The 12,154-nt window shown below is 38.3% G+C and overlaps 1 protein-coding gene across 3 annotated transcripts in view; it reads right to left on the reverse strand.

Annotated features, from left to right (window-relative positions):
• The window catches only part of LOC147170387 (uncharacterized), a 40,647-nt gene that overhangs the window by 2,202 nt on the left and 26,291 nt on the right, over positions 1-12,154 (reverse strand). For 2 of the 3 annotated variants that reach the window (XM_086080368.1, XM_086080370.1), the window contains 13 exons: positions 12,031-12,105; positions 11,843-11,965; positions 9,345-9,488; positions 7,324-7,407; positions 7,182-7,250; positions 6,850-7,109; positions 6,559-6,720; positions 4,751-4,895; positions 4,571-4,675; positions 2,605-2,707; positions 2,201-2,512; positions 2,044-2,110; positions 1,870-1,953 (listed from right to left, as the gene is read on the reverse strand). In XM_086080368.1, the coding sequence (XP_085936494.1) occupies positions 1,870-1,953; positions 2,044-2,110; positions 2,201-2,512; positions 2,605-2,707; positions 4,571-4,675; positions 4,751-4,895; positions 6,559-6,720; positions 6,850-7,109; positions 7,182-7,250; positions 7,324-7,407; positions 9,345-9,488; positions 11,843-11,965; positions 12,031-12,105 (1,733 nt within the window). The remainder of the gene's footprint in view (positions 1-1,869; positions 1,954-2,043; positions 2,111-2,200; positions 2,513-2,604; positions 2,708-4,570; positions 4,676-4,750; positions 4,896-6,558; positions 6,721-6,849; positions 7,110-7,181; positions 7,251-7,323; positions 7,408-9,344; positions 9,489-11,842; positions 11,966-12,030; positions 12,106-12,154) is intronic. The other variant, XM_086080369.1, reaches the window with a different exon arrangement.

The following is a 12,154-nucleotide window of genomic DNA, read 5'->3' on the forward strand; positions in this document are numbered from 1 at the left end:
CGTACTAAATGAGAATTACGATTCTTATGAGAATAGATTTTTGGGCACATTTCTAATATTTAACGCTGTTTTTATTTACCCTTTATTTTTATTTTTATAAATAACATTTTAGAGCTGTGATTTTAATACCGTGACACCACAATATTTTTGCTAATGGACTTATCATACCGTCAGAATTGCACTTATTAAAACTTAATGAAAGCGACGTTTACATCTCTTGGAACATAACATTGATATTGATAACAAAGTTTGCCACTTGGCAGCACTAGCTGTGGCGTTACAAATGTGTTTTACTGTATTTGAATTGGCTGGAAACATAACTGAGTGCTTAATCAACCTTATAGACTATTTGCATTAGCTGCTTTTGTACCTTGGGAACAAGCATGGACATCGTGTACCTGAAAAGGTAGTTACCTCACATTCCGCTAGTTTGCATTATTCAATGCCGGCCATTTGCACTAATCACAACCCTCGAGTGCCAGTAATTTTAGAGCATTTTGACTGTTTTTTCAAGACTTGCAGAATATTGTGTTCTATGATTATTTTTTACATCAAATCTATCAATTCTCTTTTACCAGAACAAAAGTTTGATTATACCTTTTTGCATTCTCTAGTAATGTAATCAGCAGTAACAGTAGTTAAGTTTTAAGAAAATCAGCCCCTTTACCCAAAATTGCGAGGAAAATTTGCTTTTTGTGTAAATGAACATCAAGCTAAACAGTGACTTTGATGCTAATATTTTGCTTCTGTGACACCTCGAACATTTGAACAAAGGTTTGATGAAGCAGGTAATTTAGCATGTAGGAATGGTTTTTGATTGCGAAATAATAATAAAAATAATAATTTATTTATATAGCACCTTCAAGCAATACAGCACAAAGTGCTTTACAAAAAAACAATAATGCATTTAGTAAAACAAAGGCACTGGAGCGACAACCTCATCATACTCGCCGTATTTTCAAGATCGTAGTACTTCATTTATGACACACACATACTTCTGCTACCAAAACACATACTCTGTGATATAGATAGATATGAAAGTTCCCTGTTTGGATGTATTCTTCCAATTGTCCACTTAAAAGTCTGTTGACTCTCACTGCCATGACAGTCCCTATCCCGTCTCCCCTGTAAACAGTCAGCAAACAGAGGGGATTTTCCATCTAAAATGACGCACTGCTACCCTCTGCTGGCAGTTTGGCTTATTACCACTTCAACTGCTTGCAGTTTAAAAGGTTCGGCAAATCAAATCCTTATCAATCCTTCCCAAGGAAAAAAAATGCATCCTACATAACTCGACCTTGGTATTGAATGTTTTGTTTCTAATGGACATGTAAGTTGTTACTAGCATTAAGAGTTAAAGGGACTCTTTAAGTGGCTAAAAATTTACTTCATATGATGTCTGCACAAACAGTGTTCAAAATCAGCAGTAAAAATCTGGAAGCAACAATCATGAGTAAGTAGGTGCGTTTCCATTACCCTCAGTTTTGCGCAAAAGCAAGCTGGTAATGGAAACACATGATTTTCGAAAAAACACTCAAATATCGCAAAGTTTTTATGCTTATGAAGTGTTTTTTGAGACGTGTCGAAATAGAAGTATTTTGCAAAAGTGTAATGGAAACACTTTTTGCGCATTCCCTGTAGTCATGTGACACCCCGTAGTCATGTGACCCCCGGCCAGCACTGAGGAAAGAAAGTACGGGGCCACTCGTTTTCGTGTCGGAGCTGCCTCCGGAGGGGATAAGTCTTTTTAATCACAAAGCGATTCAGTTATGGAGCCAATATGCCGCCGTTCAACGCACGTCCCATATCGTTGCAAACAACTCTAATGGGAACGCAGCTATTGCGGATGAATGTGTGACAAAAGGATACACGCTGTTGTCTTTCTTCCGCATTTCCAGCCACCTCTTGTTGCTGTCAATCAGCTGCTGCAGTCTACGGTCATCCATTTTCAAGCTATGGGGAAACACAAATGTGTGTTAAATACACGTAAATATTAATACATTTGTCATGACTGACTGTAATAAACGGCAAAGATTACTTTACCCTGCAGGTGTATAGGATGCAGGTGAGGTGAATGTCCTCGGGGTGTTGGAGTTAAGTGCAGCTGCTTCTGAGGAACAACAACAATAGCCAACAGCTGAACAAGAATGACCACTGCCCGTATCAAACAAGTGTCGCCGATCGGATCTACTTTGCATACCAGGAAAGATCTCTCTCCATCTGCGCAGCGTCACATCCTCAGCCGTTCTCAACCCACTCGTGATGTAGCTGTCCGGGTAGGAGGTTGACGACTTCCAAAGTGGGTTAGGTTGGCCGAAAGAGGTTGGGTCCGGGATGGGTGAAGATCTTGTGGCAGCAGTGGAATGAGACAGGACTGTGGGGAAGGCTGGCAGAGTTGTGTTGCTCTGCTTCTGGGCTAATGATCCCAGAGCCCCCAAAACAGTGTTGAGCTGGCCTGAGATCTGCTGCTGGGAATCTGCTAGCTCCTGGACTTTGGCCAAGAACGCTACACCTGATCAGTGACAGGATAACAGACGAAATGATGAAGGGAAAATTTAGTCGAAACAACATTTTTTTCTCCCCTTAGGCAAAAGCTACACTCACCTGTCTCATTGGGTGGATCAACAGTGCTGCTGAAGTCTGAATCTGTCACATCAAATGTGACCTTCCGCTCTCCGGTCAACAGCGGCGCATCTTGAAGGAATGACTGTAAAGGGAAAGGAGAAATTATTCAGCACACAGAAAGGAACTTGCATTATACTTTTGATCAGGATTCTTTATTCTTCAACTAACATATACAGGGAGTCCTCGAGTTGCGGCGGAGTTCCGTTCCTACGCTGGCGATGTAACTCGAATTTCGACTTAAGTCGGATTTCACCGTTCAAGTCGATATTTACATCAAAATACTTCGTACAGTAGTTTTAAAAAACATATTTGCGTGACCCAGAACCAATATTTCGTGTTTTCGCACGAACATTTATTGCTGACGGACGGCGGAGCTAATTCAAACTTAAACACGGAAATGTGACGTGCCTGATGGTGAGCCGACCTGCTCGATGGACGTCCGTTGCTGGAGGCAACAACAACACAACTTTACATAACTTTAAAATGGCGTGATCACAATGGGAAATTAACAAAAAAGAAGTTGCTACGGACAAGGCACGGATGCCGTCGAAACGACGTAACTCGAGGACTTTGTAATACAACTAAAACCATTCCATAATATCTTAAAGCAAAAATTGTGTTGCTGAAAACTAGTCCATGATTTTTTTTAAAGATTTTTACCTATAGGCTGGATTATTGAAACTCCTCTATTGACAGGTTGCTCCAGTATGTTTCAAAATTTGCCAAAATGCTCCTGTCATGTAACAAATACAGCTAAGACATATAATTTCTTCACTACTATCAGTACTGTATAAGCAACTCATTTTGAGTGCTGGATGTTATATGATGTTAACACTACACAATAATTTGACCAGTGATGCCTAGGGATGTAACAATATCCAAACATCACGATAAGATATCACGATATGAAGGTCACGATACAATAATTATCACAATATTATGGGGAGGTTGACGATACAATTTTTTTTTTAAAGAAAAAAAAGAGCTCACATTAAAAACAAACAAAATTGTGCTTTTGTACATAACAGCAATGCATATAAACCATCTACAATCTTTAATAACACTTAATATTGAGGCACTTACTAATGCACACACACATTGAGTTCCTCAACATATTGACTCAATTCCCAAGCATATTAAGATCCCCTTCATCTGACCATTAGGGTTTTTTTTTTTTAACAAAGGACTGCTTTTAATATCGTGACATGACAATGACAATATTGTGGCAGTTTTAATATCACAATATTGCCATTATCGTTACATCCATCAGTGTTCTACAATTCAGTGTAAAAAAAAGTGTTGTTTTAGCTATATTTAGCATGGACCAATATAGAGACGTTTGAAGTGTTAAATTTAACACTATTGGTGTTGAATTAACACTCCCTCATTGTTGCTGTGTAGATACAACGCACTGGCTCCTATCACGAGTCAAAATGCTTTCACTGTTTTCCACACTCCACGCTGTTTCCAAAAGTAGAAAAGCAACACAAAAACACAATGAAACACGGCAGCAAGATCCAGTCGGAAAGATGTCCGTGAAGCCTTTGGTAGTTGCACGGCTCAGGCTCCCTTCCCTGCATGAAACAGGGGTCTAAAATCTGGCGGAATTTAGCAAGACAGGGTATGTACAGTGCTATAATTCTTGAGAGTATTTTAACAAAAGCATGCCACAGCCACATTAAAGGGGTCGGGGTCGGGGTCGGGGTCATCCCCCCCCCCCCAAAGTTATTTACAATATGTTCTATGCACCTCCAATAGTCTAACACAGCATTCTGATTAATATTGGGTTATACTTTTTTCTCTCACTATAATTTCTCTAACTTAATGTATAACGAAGTCTGACTTATGTCTTAGGTCAACCCTTAGTTATGCTTCTATATATAAGCCTGAGCTGCCAGAGGACCTCCCATGACATACTGTACGTGACATGATGCTCAATGCTAACCTCCTCAGCTATGGAAGAGTCGAGCTGCTTAAGTTGTTCTTTCCTGCGATTGAGAGCATTTCCACTTTTAACCATCTGCTGGAGCTCAAACAAACTTCGTGCCTCCTGACAAGAAGAGAGGAAAGGAAATAAGACAGTTATATACATGCAAGGAGAATATGGATGGCTTCCCTGCGTTACCTTTCCTTCCACGTTGGATTGCTGAGTGGAGTTGTTGTGGGCCACATGCAGAGTCTGTCTTTGCATTAGTCGGCTGCCCTCCTTCTCCAGGAAGAGTTTGGTCTTTTCAATGGATGCACAATGGGAGGAGTTTAATCCGCCAAATCTGAACAGACAGGTGTGAACCTTTATTAGTGTTGTGAATTATATTTTTTGCGAATTAAAACTTAAATTGTTCCACAGACAAAAATATATATGTACCGGTATTTTAAATTGAACTGAACGTCGGAAATGCTGAGCAAATTCTGATAGGAATTGACCATTAGTTAAAATGGCTTTAGTGTTGCATATGAAGCTGTATTTTCAGTAGCAGTAATGTAAACTGCCGACTTCCAGTCACATTAAGAAAAGAAACACAATGGCGATGCAAGGATTAGAGATAGAACGATATGTGTTTTTTTTACAGGGCAGATACCAATAATTAGTAGTCAAGGAGGCCGATATTTATATATACCAATATTTAGAGTTGATATTCATTTTCACTAAAAGGGAAAATATTGATGTAAAAAACAAAACAAAAAAAAACATACAAACTCTAACTCTTTGTTGACATTTTTAAAGCATAATGTTTATTGACTCACTTTTTAAGATTTGCAATATACGTTTTTATTTTTTTTAATCTTAGTCAATAGACATCAAAGTTCAGGGAACTCTCAGAGTATTTAGCATGTCATAAAAAGTTAATACAAACTTAAACAAGTAAATAGCTCTTTTCAAAATTTCAAAACATCTAAAATGTTACATTTGTACTTAAAGAGAAGGTTCAGAGATAAATTATAAATTAATTTCCCTTATTTAACCAGATAAAAAAAATTCATTGAGATTAAAAGTATTTTTTCCAAGTGACCTGGCACAAAATATATATTGTGGATTCCTGAAGTTAACAGTTTTAAATTAATCTATTGTCAACCGTATGATTCTTTAAATAGGCCAACGCCAATATTAGCAAAATGCCGAATTTCAGCACCGATAATCAGTACAGTCATTTCTGGACTATAAGCCGCACCCAACAGTAAGCCGCAGGAGTTTTAATGTTGCCGCACCAGGTTACCACTACTTTCTTTTCCATAATGAGAGTGCAAATTGTCTTGCTCTCGTTCTGTCTCTCCGACTGTATTTTGGTTCACTTGGTTTGTTTTGCTCTGCCTGACGTTCTTGTGCTTCCTTTATAGTGCGCCCACTTGTGATCTGATGCATAAGCCGCATCTTTGTATTAGCCGCAGGGTCGAATACAAGTGAAAAAAGCTTTTAGTCTAGAAATGACTATATATCCCTAGCAATGATTGGGATTTAAAAAAAAAAAGTAAATAATCACAGTTGCATACACTGCCTCCAAGAGTATTTGATTTATTATTATTTTTTGCTGTACACTGAAAACATTAGCGTTTGACATCAAAATAATTAATATAAGACATTTCAGCTTTTTTGCACATTTACACCTCTGCAATACATGCAACTTAAAAAAATTGCATTTTCAAGGAAACAACTAATATTCAGCAGACAGCAAAAAAATTACATTCAGTGGCTTTATTTTAAGACTTGAAATGGAAATTAATAATAGTTAACTGAAAATCGTGCTTGTAATGTTTGTCCTCTGTTGATATCTAACCCAAATGTTTTTAGTCTACCGGGGGGAAAAAAAAGGGATTGACCTCCCATCACTTTTGGAGGTGAGTGTAAATGTTGGGATAACATTTCAAACTTTCAATACCGATTAGGGATGAGTACATCAGTATGTTACAATAATATAAAGTCACCACTGTACTTACGCTAGGATGTCGCAGTTACTGTCATGTACAGTGGAGGGAAGCGGTTCCTCCAGATCACCTGCATGTAGTGATGTGTCTCTTTGGCCACTGGAGGGTGGCGTCACCTTATTTTTGTCTTTCTTTTGTCTGGAGGCGCTTCCCCCTTCACGTATTTCCAACTCACTAACAGGATACATTAAGTCAATACAGAAGAAACTCATTACTGCATGTTCTTAAAATCCAGCTTGCAACGTGGTAACAACTTCATGTTCATTCAATTTCATAGCTACATCACTGAACATTTCAGCATACCTGACTCTGCGGCTGAGCCGGTTACATCGTTCCTCCAGTAAAGCCACCTTGCTCTCCAGTCGCTCATTGTCCTCTCTCACCTTCTTACTTTCCTCCCTGAGTTTGTCTCTCTCCTTCCTCGACCTCTCCTCCTCCTGCCGGGCCTCGTTCCTCTCCTCTCGCACCACGCGGAGGAGTTCTCGAGCTTGAGCTTGCTCCTCCCTCATTTTCTCCAGCTCCAACAACAGCTGGTCTCTCTCCAGGGTAACTTTGTGTAAGGCCTGGATACACACAAATACCATATTAATCAATATGTAGTTCACTTCCTTTGGCTACATAACAAAACACGCCACCCCTGTTCGTTTGTCTAGATCCTCCTCTTCTTCACCAAGCATCTTCCTCTTCCTCTTCAGATCTACAGTCTAAGAAGAGACGTTATTCATCCACATACAGTTGCTTTAGTTGTATTCTGGTGAGTTAATGAACAAATAGTACCTTGCTGTATAGCATTTCCTCCTCTCTCTTCAACTCTTTGGCTCTCAGCTCCAACTGATTGATCAGATCCTGAAGTTCTGACTCCTGCAGAAACAATAAGACTTGGAAGTAATCAAATGTTCATGACTTTTAAATGTGTATTTCCGCATTTTTTAAAGAGGCCATCTAGTGACAATGTACTAAAAACAAGATAAGGTTATAGAAAAAAAATTTATGCACCTTTCCATTGTGCAAAACTGTATTGAACCTCCTGAATTATCCCATGCAGATCATTTCAGGAAGTGATTAGTACCAACATAAAACATTTCAAGATTACAAAAAAAGCCATGAACTATATTGGCCAGCAGAGTAAAATTATGTCATTACATGGCACAAGAAAGCACTCTCACTTATTGCTATAAATGATTATTATTTATTTAATTGTTTTGTATTTAAAGCCTCCAAATGTTTTACATGGACACATAACATGACTTTATTACTGTTTAGCGTATGCAAATGAGAGACATACTATGCAACAATAATTTTCATTATGGAGAAACTGGAAATATTTTCACCAGAAATCAATGAAAACTCTTTTTCTAATTGTATGTCACCCACCCAATTCTGTAGTAAGCAGTTGTCGACAATTGCCAACATTTTCCAACTACTGCAGCAATCAGAACATGAGATGTTTTCATTGATATTTTTGGTGAATAGTTTTGTCACTTAAAAATCAACTTTTTGGAGCTTTTAGCCATGTTAAAATGCTAATGTGTTCCTCCATTCGCCCTCTATGAAAAAATCTAGATCATTCTGCTTTCCAAGCACCAGCCCGTCCCAACCTGAGAAAATGAGCTGTTGGAACTTTTGGACGTCATGAGGTGCGGCCCCACCTCCACACCGCCTCTGCGGACTAAATGCACGCCCACTTTCTCTGAGACCTCCATGCTCGCAGGGTAGTGATAAAAGTAGCCTTCATCAGTAAATGTTTTGTCCAAATAAATTCAAAGCAATTAATTATCCTTCACATTTGCAATGCCAAAGTGCAATGACAATTGGCTGTCTTAAATTCTCAGAAAGGGTTCTGGATGACACTTGCGTAAACTACAAGTAAAACTTTTTGCACTGTTGAACCTAACTGAACGAATGGCGTAGTAGCTAAGCGCGCTCTCGCTATAAGCGGCAGGTCTCCGGTTCGCAACCCACTCAGGGTCATTTTTCTCCCCCCTTCTTTTCTTTCTTTCCCCCCCTCTTCTCCCCTCAACCTCCACTATGATTTCTTGCAGCAAAGAGCCGTTTTGTTTCAAATGTTTATTGAAGAATTAAACATCCATCCAATTTTTACATGTAAAAAAAGACGCGGTTGTGCTACAAAGGTTGGCCGGTCCTGCGTGGCCACACAGCAGCCGGCTCGGACGAGAGGGGCGCGGCAACCACACGGGGAGAGGGTTTTACTGAACCGGGAGTTTTACTTCCGCATTACATAAAAAATTACATCGCCATGGTGTCAAAGGTAACATAACATTTTAACTGTGGAAGGGCTTAAAATTCCATGATGTAATCTCGTATTTCTCCATAATGAGAGATACCATAAAATTCTGAACTGTTGTAATTAGTGGCCAATCACTGCTAACACTACATTTTATCAGATTGAGAAATGCATTTGAATAGATTTCTGGTGAATATTTATGAAAATTTATTTAATTTAATCCAGTTTCTCCATAAGAAATCTCAGCACGTGCTGATGTGTTGTATGCAAAGATTATGTAATTTGTGAACGGTCACTAACACAGACGGAAAGAGAAATTGCAAACAATCCAGCCACAATCTTTTGGATTAAAAAAAAGTTTCTAAAATTGTACTGCACATACTACACATATGATACAGTTTTACATTTTGTTATGAGGCAGAGTATGAATGTATAAGAACATCTGCCACACTTTTACCCGCTGGTGCAATACTGTAGTCTGCAGTCTCTCTTCTTAAAAGCACAACATTGTGTTGCATGCATATCATGTTTGTCTCAGTCTGACTGATCTTACCCTGTGTGAATGTGTCTGCTGTGCCTTCTCTATTTCACTGTCAAGCTGCTTGTGGAGTCTTTCCAGCTGAAGAGCATGTGAGGCTTGAAGATGCTCTCTGTCAACCTGCAGCGTAGAAAGCAAGCGGTCCCTCTGCACACTTTCCTGTCACAAAAAAAACCCACACACACACACAACCATTCAAATTCTAAAGATAAAGCAACACAAAATTCATCAGTGAATTAGAAAAGTCTTTAAAAAAGTTAAAATTCAGGTTCATGTTATCTCATTTTGAACTAGAAACGATCATTCATGCTTGTCTTCTTCCATCTTGACTCTTGACTATTATTATTCTATCATCACCTAACAAACAAAACTACATTAGATTATGAATTTCCAGTTGCTGTATAGTTAAAAATGCTGCAACTCGGCTTTTGTCTTTGTTTAGGCAGGTAATCCAGCATGAATTGGTTGTTTTGATTTGCGACTATACACATATTCATGGTTATTAACTGTTACAGATCAAGAACTAAATTACTATAGATTACAGCGGATTACAGCAACTGCAAAAGATCATTATTCACAAATGTATCTATTCGTATTTTTTGCTGTGGAACCTACCCCAAGCTCATCGCTAAAAAAGTCACCTATGCAAATTAAGAGCTCATTTGAAATGCACCAAAATGCCCCAAAATGGCGCCAAGGCCCTGTCTAAATTGGAGAGCAGTACAGTAATTGCCCTTCTCTTTGTTTTGTTCTTTCTGTATTAAAAACTTGTTTGTTCCAAGTGTTCAATAAAAAGTTATATTTAAAAAAAAATGAAGTAAATTGGCCCAAGGAAGCACTGTAAACTGCTTATTTTTAGATTAGTTTTTGTATTACTTTTTGTTTTTAAAAAAAATTGTATATTACTTGTGTATTACGGATGCCTGGTTTGCCAACTTTTTAAGTGGATTTGCGGTTTGAATTCTTGTTGAGAACGATTAAACCTGGTTCCACAGTTTACAATTTTTTATATACAGTATTTTATTCATATATGAACCAAAAAAGGAAGACACTTCTTACATTGCATTGCATTGTCTTTCGGGCTGAGTTAAATAAAAAACAGACGAGATGAGCCATTGGAGCCAAAAATCAAACACGCAAAATTATCGCCTAGGAACAACATCACCTGAAGGCACTTTTCTATTGGCTGCTGCTAGATGACACACTTTCGAATGTCGTTATTCGGGCTGATATCCAAATAAATAGATGTAAATAAATACAAATAAATAAATAGGGCTTGGCATTGCCAACAACGATACGATACGTATCACGATACAGGGGTCACGGATACAATCCATATCGCGATACATATGTATCCCAATACATGATCTTCAAAGCGATACATATCCCAATATTTTGCATACATTTACTTGCATTTTTTGTGTAACAATCATATGTATACCCAAATGATGTGTTTATTATGCTGGATGACAAAAAAGTTTTTGTTAGCAGCTCTTCTGGTTTACCACCAAGCGGCATGCCTGGTCTAAATGTGCATGAGCAAGGAGCAGCTTTCACAGACACACCAGGAAACTTTATAAATAGGCATGGGCCAATATGAGTGAAAATATCAAAGTATTAAAATTACAGCTCTAAAATGTGCTTATTTGAAATATTTGGGGAAATAATAACAACATTTTTTCATGTATCTATTTTGGTTTTAAACAAAATATAGAAAAATTGGTACATTTTGAAACATGTACCATGTTTAGTTTATAATTAAATAAATGTTTATTCTTCCTCTGTTAATTTTTTATTTTTTGCAAGAGTCAGATGTTTTTTTTTTTTTTAAACAGACTTCACACGTACACTTAAAAAAAAACACAAGTAAACTAAACACCCAAGGCGTTCATGTCCCTGTCGTCTCCACTGTGCTCATGCAACAAGTGGACTATTTGGAGGCAATTGACTTCAAAGACTACTTGTTAAGTACAATGCAAGTAGCTAGTTTTGTAAACGTAAAATGTGGTCTCAGTTAGTTTTCGGTAAGTATTTTTGTTTTCATTTTTCAGATTTTTTGTTATTTTGTAAGTTTTCGTTAACTACAATAAAACACGAATCAAAAAGCCCATTGACAAGAAATAATCAACAAAAATGTAATATACACTACTTAATGTTTATGGGTCTGTTAAGGAGTGTTGCTTCTCCATCTAATTATGCAAATGCAGGCTTGCTGAAATTATAGACGGCTTTGTTTAGATCAGGGGTGCTCAAGTTCAGTCCTCAAGAGCCCCTATATCCAGCCTGTTTTCCATGTTTCTCTCCACTAACACACCTGATTCATGATCAGGATCGTTATCAGGCTTCTGTAAAGCTTGCTGATTAGCTGATCATTAGATTCAGCTATGCTGCAGGAGGGAAACATGGAAAACAGGCTGTATAGGGGCTCTCGAGGACCGAACTTGGCCACCCCTGGTTTAGATAGACGACGTCTCTCTCTTAGCACAAAATGAGAGCAGATACATTCTTCTGACCTCTTCCAGTTGTTTCTCTCTGATGTTTTTCAGCTCTCTCTTGTGCTCCTCCTTTAGCTGTTCCAGCTTCTTCTCATGGTCACGCTGCACTTCTTCCCGCACTTCCAGGAGCAAATCAGACAGCTGTGCAGGCAAAGTAAGGGTCAATTTAAAACTTTATTACAGTGAACTTACTCCCAATAGAGTACCTCTCTGTGGTACTCTGCTAGCTGTTGTTCAGGGCGTGGACCAATCAGCTCCCTTCTCCTCTCTGTGCCAGTGACCTTTAAGCGCACAAACAGTATAAAAATGATCATAATGACGTCATGGAGA

The sequence above is a fragment of the Leptonotus elevatus genome, chromosome 7, assembly GCF_054856555.1.
Source record: "Leptonotus elevatus isolate MCC_2025b chromosome 7, RoL_Lele_1.0, whole genome shotgun sequence".
Taxonomy (NCBI): Eukaryota; Metazoa; Chordata; class Actinopteri; order Syngnathiformes; family Syngnathidae; genus Leptonotus; species Leptonotus elevatus.